At 47.6% G+C, this 6377-nt stretch overlaps 1 protein-coding gene across 2 annotated transcripts in view; it reads left to right on the top strand.

Annotated features, from left to right (window-relative positions):
• The first annotated feature begins 577 nt into the window (after positions 1-577).
• Positions 578-6377, top strand: part of LOC122372841 (protein spaetzle 3-like) — a 30478-nt gene continuing 24678 nt past the window's right edge. The window contains exon 1 of one of the 2 annotated variants that reach the window (XM_043350448.1): positions 578-2076. In XM_043350448.1, the coding sequence (XP_043206383.1) occupies positions 2062-2076 (15 nt within the window). In that variant the 5' untranslated portion in view covers positions 578-2061. The remainder of the gene's footprint in view (positions 2077-6377) is intronic. The other variant, XM_043350446.1, reaches the window with a different exon arrangement.

The following is a 6377-nucleotide window of genomic DNA, read 5'->3' as shown; positions in this document are numbered from 1 at the left end:
ACCATCCCGGTGCCAGTTACTTTCACCGTCTCTGGCGGACCTCCTTTGTGCGCTCCTGGCACCGCCTCTGACTGGCACCTCCTGACGTTTTATCACCGGCCTCTGCAAGTCTTCCATAATCCACCTTCTGTAACCGCCTCTGATTCACACCTTCAAACCCCCTCACTCCACCGCCTCAACCTTAGATAACTCACATTTATACCCGTCTCTGATACTTCCCATAATCACCGTGTGTAACCTCATCTTATTCCTCTCATGATCACCCTTTACAATTGCCTCTGGTTCTGTCCAAAATCACCCTTTATAACTGCAACTGGTTCTGCCCATAATAATTATCTGTAACCGCCTCTGAATCTACCACTCCCCCAGACGAGCTCCTAGCACCGCCTCTGGAACTCCGCAATGACCCATTCTAGCGCCGCCTCTGCCACCCCCCACCCCCCTCCCCGCCCGACGCTGCAGCGCGCACCATCACTCGTTAACCTTGGACCCCCCTCCCCACCCCCTCCCTCCCCTTCACTAATCTCGCCCTCGGCACCATGGCTGATTGGGTCTTACCGGCCTCTGAGGAGGCGACAGTCATCTGCGCTGCGAAGGCGCGTCGCCTCGCTCGTCGTGATCGTCTCGTGATCGCCTCGCTCGTCGCATCTCGTCTCGTGATCGCCTCGTATCTCGTCTCGCTCGTCTCGTCTTCTCGTCTCGTCTCGTCTTCTCGTTTCGCTGACGTTTCGTGATCGCCTCGCTTGCCGTATCTCGCCGTATTGTTGCGTTGCGACAATATCGTTCGCGTATCGTGCTCGAGTTGGTCGTTATATCGTTGCGATAATATCGTTCTATCTCGCGGTTCGTGATTCGTGATGTGTGAAACGTTTCGTTACGTGACTCGGGACTTTCTTCGTGCGTTACATATGTGACAGTTACGGGTGATCGCGAAACAAAACATTTCATCTGGTAATCATACTGCGCTATTCGTTATCGGGTTGTGATTTCGCAATCGCGTCTTTTCCTGCAATTTTATGCGCTGCGATCGCTTCTTTCTGCTGCCGTCAGCACCACAGAGCGCATTGAGATAAGTTTTCCACCATCTATCATGAACATAATTCGTCAAGACAAGAGTGTTACTCTTGCGGTGCGGTAGAAGACCTTCCTCGACCGCGGCTCTTCCAGGAATCGAGAAAGGATTTTGCCCCGCTGAGTGCGCGTCGCAACGGCGGTGGTGCCTCAGCAGTGCCCGACAGCTACCTCAGCAGTGACTGAGCCGTGTCTCAGCTGTGCCTCCGAGCTGTCTCAGCAGTGTCTGAGCAGTGTCTCAACCGTGACTCAACTGTGACTCAACCGTGAATCGGCCGTGACTCAGCGTTGTCTCAGCGCTGTCTCCGCTGTGTCTCAGCGTTGTCTCAGGACTGTCTCGCCGGAGACAATCCCCACATCCGTGTCGTCGAGGGATCATCCGGTGTCACGTGAATGTCCCTGAATGCGGCGACCATCATCTTCTCCAGCGAGTGAGACAAATCTGACTCGACAGTGATCCGCAGTTCGGCCCAGATTCTCACCTCGGCGCACCTCTGCTCACTGGGTCTGACATCGTCTCACCTGGTCTCACCATTATCCGGCTGGCCTCAGTCCAGGGACGGGCGTGCAGACGAGTGTCTTACAGTTTTCCTGTGGATAAAGTGGTGTGAGGTAGTGAGTGTGGGTGGTGCATTAGTGAGAGGCGAGTCAGGGTTTGACTCTGCGGAAGGTGACTCCACTCTGACTCCACTCTGACTCCACTCTGTGGTTGGTGAGGGGGGTAAGGACTGGATCCAAAAACAGGAGAAGGAAGAGACAAAGGAGCATGGAGTAGCGAGTCAGTAAAGGAAGAAGAACGCCGTCGACAACGCCAAGCTGGGGCAGGAGAAAGAAACACGAAGAAGCACCGAAAACAGAACGATAAAGAGCAGTAGATGAACGTTAAACGAAAGAGTGTGAGTGACGGTGCGTAATAGAAGAAAGAGCGCGAGAAAAACCAGGATATCGACTGCAACAGCAGAAAGAAGTGGAAAGCTGAGCAAAACGGATATGGATCTTAGAATGGTAAGTCCCTAACGGGGTTCTTTTTCATATGTTCTGTGAGATGAGTAGCAGAATAAAAAGTTTTTTTTCCCCAGTGGAACAGTCTGGGCATGGATGAGATAACACCATTATCTCATCCATAGTCTTGTGTATGTTTACAGCACGGTGTCAGAATTTTGATGTTTTGCAGCACTGCATTGTTATTGGCGCTTCCATTTCAATTGTGTGTCAAACAGCTCAAACTTGAGATAGTGTGAAACGTACATTCAGCTGCTCTCCTAAAGGATAACGCTGATATGTTGGCGAGATTTGTTTTGCGATATTGACATGCAGTATCTCACATGTGATTCGTCCGCCCCCCCCCCCCATCCCCTCTCCCACCAGCAATATGCTGTTCATGGTTTACCCAGCGTCTGCTGTTGGCATCGTTAACCCGCGCCCCGTAGGGCTACCGGCGGACCCTACCACCCGTAGGGGGGGGGGGGGGGGCCGTTTCGGCCCCCGCCTAAGATCTCGGAAAGTTACCGGCCGATTTTCAAAATTCAAACGGATTTCGATAGCCTCACCCGGGAACTACCTTGTGACCAAATTTCATTGACCTAGGTCAAACCGATGACGTCACAGGTCAGGTCAAAGGTCAGATTTTCACCGTTCACAGGCAATTCAAGAAATGTGCTGTGAAAGCGAGTAAACTGGTAATTTATTGAAAACCATCGATGGTACATTGTTCGTCAAACACATACTTTGCTATCTGAGGTCACTGATACCAGGTCAGGTCACAGCGAGGTCAGGTCACCGGGGGTCACAATATGAATGTGTCGTGTGATACATGTTTTATGGTCCATTTTACATGACAAATGCGATTATGTGGGTTAGGCAGCCTTTGGGGCCAGCTTAGGTCACGTTTTGGTGAAGGTCAGGTCAAGGTCAGGTCAAATTAGGTCAAATTTCAAAGTTGATATTTTTGCATAAAATGGGTATCGATTCGATGCAGCTCGTCACGGGGAGTCTAATGGTGGTCTTCGTTTTGCTCTACGAGTTCTAGAATTGCCAAAAATTGAGTTTGAAAATTTGACGTCATCATTTTTGAACAGTTTTTTCGCTATAACTTGGCCAAAAAACGAGGTATCGATCTGAAATTTGGTATGTAGATAGAAGACGGTAGGTACTGTCACATATAATCCGGTTTTTTCGAAACTCAAAAAAAAACTTTTTGGATTTTTTGGCGAATATATCCAAAAAATGCTTTTTTGATTTTTGGGGGTCAAAACTCAAAAGTTTCAAAAATTCGAGATAGCAGTTTTGTAGCCCTGTCAATTCTACACCTTTTATGTCTTGATCATTTTTCTGTATCTTCAAAGCTGTAGTCCTGACAGGTCTTCTCGCGAAGGTCTTTTTTCGGTCGAAAATGACAGAACATGACGTCACTCTGACGTCATTTGTGGCCAACCTATCATAGCCTCTGGTAAAAATTTTGGTCACAATGTGTAAAATTGATGCCCGGAGGGGTCCTAAAAGTTTGGTGGCGATATCTCCAGCCGTTTAGGAGATATCGACCAAAAAGGACAGTGGGGCCGTTTCGGCCCCCCCCTACGGGGCGCGGGTTAATTTTAGGTACTGTTCGTATTTTTAACGCATTGCATTGAGCTGAAATTGTCAATAATATCCCAAATTTTCAGTTTCCTCCAGAAGCTGCTTGTTTAATGTTTGTGTAAATCTGCGTCCATTCGCCGCACAAAAAGTTTCCCACACATGAATTATACATAAAAAATATGCACCTGTGTCGGATGTAATGCTGTCAAGCAGAGAAAATTTTGAAACCGATACCGAATCAAATACCAACTAAAATAATAACAACATACCGAAAACCAAACTGCAGTAAAATTGATAAAATATACCAAGTAATACCCACTTCAGAGAACCTTATAAATTAGTGATGCCTCATGATACCAGTAAAATACCAAATGCATTGGGTATAGAATACCAAATACCAAGTTGGCATCCGTTTGGTATCAGTATACCAAAAAGTTGGTATCCGATTGACATCTCAAGCTAGGATGCACACAGTTCCCTCTGCACAGTACACAAGTATCTGCAGTTGATCTCAATAGCACAGCACAAACAGCTATAACTCGGGTGTCTGAGTGTTTTGTCACCAATAAGTTGCCACTGTGCCCGTCTGCTGTCCCAAGATTCTCAGATGTCGCAAAACTAGTGAATTAACCGCCTCCAGCAATATCCTCTTCTTGACCTCTTCTTCCAGAAGATTCGCAAAAGCTTCATGAAATACGTGTCGCTAACCGACTTTAGGACGTACTTTTATCAGCACAACAGCTTAGTGGAGATATGTTGCGAAATTTCCAAACAAATCCGCGAGTAAAGTGTGACTTAGTCGTGGCTTTTGACGCACCGTCACACAGGCTTTAGCTCTCTAGTCTCTAGTGTCAAGTGTTTCATATCTAAGTAGGTATATCATAAGATCAGTGCGACTTTTGTGTTTTGCAAAGAAAATTCGCAATAAAGGAATGGGGAGTATTAACCCTCGCCGGCCGAGGGGGGGGCGGGTGCCGCCCCCCCCCATAGGGTTTTTTTCGCGATAGCTCCAAACACGCTGGCGATAGAGAGCTGAAACTTGGCATACCTGACCTTTGATCCAAGCCAGATCTTTTGACACCAACCGCATTTTTGGGTCAGGTCAGGTCACTGACCTATGACGTCATAAGTGAACCTCTGCACGGTCTTCAGATGTCGCAACTTCGCAACGCCCTCACTGCCAGAGGAGATGTCACAGGGAAATGAAACTTGCAGGATCTAGTATCCATTATGAGTCCCACAACTTGTATATCTCGGATTTTCCTAAAGGTCATATGAGGTCAGGTCATTTTCGTGACCTCACCATTATAAGTCAATGGGGAAAAATGAAAACTGCTATTCTGGCGCCGGGAACGATCTCCAGCTATATCAAGCACACAGAATCGTGATTTGATGCACTCCTTGCAAGGTTAGATGCGTCACTTTTGCAATGTTGACCTTGCGTGACGTCATTTATGACGTCATCAAGGTCATTTTAGTTTTTCGTCAATAACTTTTGATCAAATTGAGCTAGCGAGTCGGGAAAGCCACCAATGGACTCAGGAAGGCCTGCCGAATCGAATGATTTGCGACATGACCTCTTTCGACCAACTTCGTGACCTGGGGATGCTGACCTGACCTTGACCTGAGGTCAACACCCCAAGTTGACCTGACCCGGACAAAAAGTATATCATTCGACGCGCCTGAGCGAGGCGAACACGATGCTGCCAAAATCGCGGCTCTGCGGCCGTTTTTTGCGAAGTTATTCACCAAAAACTGAACCGTACCTTGGGGCACTTGACCTGACCTCAGAGGTCACCGATTGACCTAGGACCTTAAAATCGGGTACCAGCCTCTGCGTCTCGTAACGGCGCACACGCTCGTTTTTTCCGCAACGCGCTAGCTCCACCAGGGGCGAAACGGCGAGGGGGGGGTCGTACCCGCCCCCCCCCCCTCGGCCGGCGCGTATGTAGAAAACCAATAGGTCCGGCGAGGGTTAACACACTTCTAGTTTGAAAGCTAATTACTTCTCTCAAAGTTTGATGTCTTATGGAAAAGTTTCAAATCATCGTTTTCAGCGCATTCTCGTCATTGTTTAAACTGAGACAGAAATGCAAACAAAGATCACATTTTGATGATATTTCGATTTGGTTAAATCACGTACTTCTTTTATGCTGTTTTATATTTACCATCACAATTTTTACCTTCCAAAAGCAGCTTACCTATATAAAACATTGAGCAAGATCGTGAGTGTTTATGGAATGCTCTGGATTATTGAGCATTCGGCCTGTTTTTGCGGTGGTGTTGATGACGATTCCACTCACAAGAAGCATGCCAAGTTTCTTCTCCTTCTTCTTTTTGACTTCTCACAGCCATTGTGAGACATGAACTGCAGCCGTCGCAGTTATCAGTAAGAACTGTAAGCTGCTGTTACTTTTTCACTTTGCCTATCCAAGCAACGGCCAAGATAAACACTTGCACAACAAATCCCGGAGCCTGCCGAAGTTTCTGTCACTTTTTCCAGCCCACCTTCCACGAGCATTGCAATGCTCTGGCATGCCTCATACTCCTGTAGCTTTCCGGAGTTCTTGTCATTTTTTTTTCAGCCCACCTTCCACGACCATTGCAATATGCTCTGGCATGGAGCAAGCTCCCATTGCCTTTCGGAGTTCTTGTCACTTTTTTCAGCCACCTTCCACGACCATTGCAATACTCCCGCAGCTTGCCGGAGTTCTTGTCACTTTTTTCAG

Source organism: Amphibalanus amphitrite, unplaced genomic scaffold (assembly GCF_019059575.1).
Source record: "Amphibalanus amphitrite isolate SeventyFive unplaced genomic scaffold, NRLGWU_Aamphi_draft 001406F_arrow, whole genome shotgun sequence".
NCBI lineage: Eukaryota > Metazoa > Arthropoda > Thecostraca > Balanomorpha > Balanidae > Amphibalanus > Amphibalanus amphitrite.
This window is presented reverse-complemented; position numbering and strand designations above follow the sequence as displayed.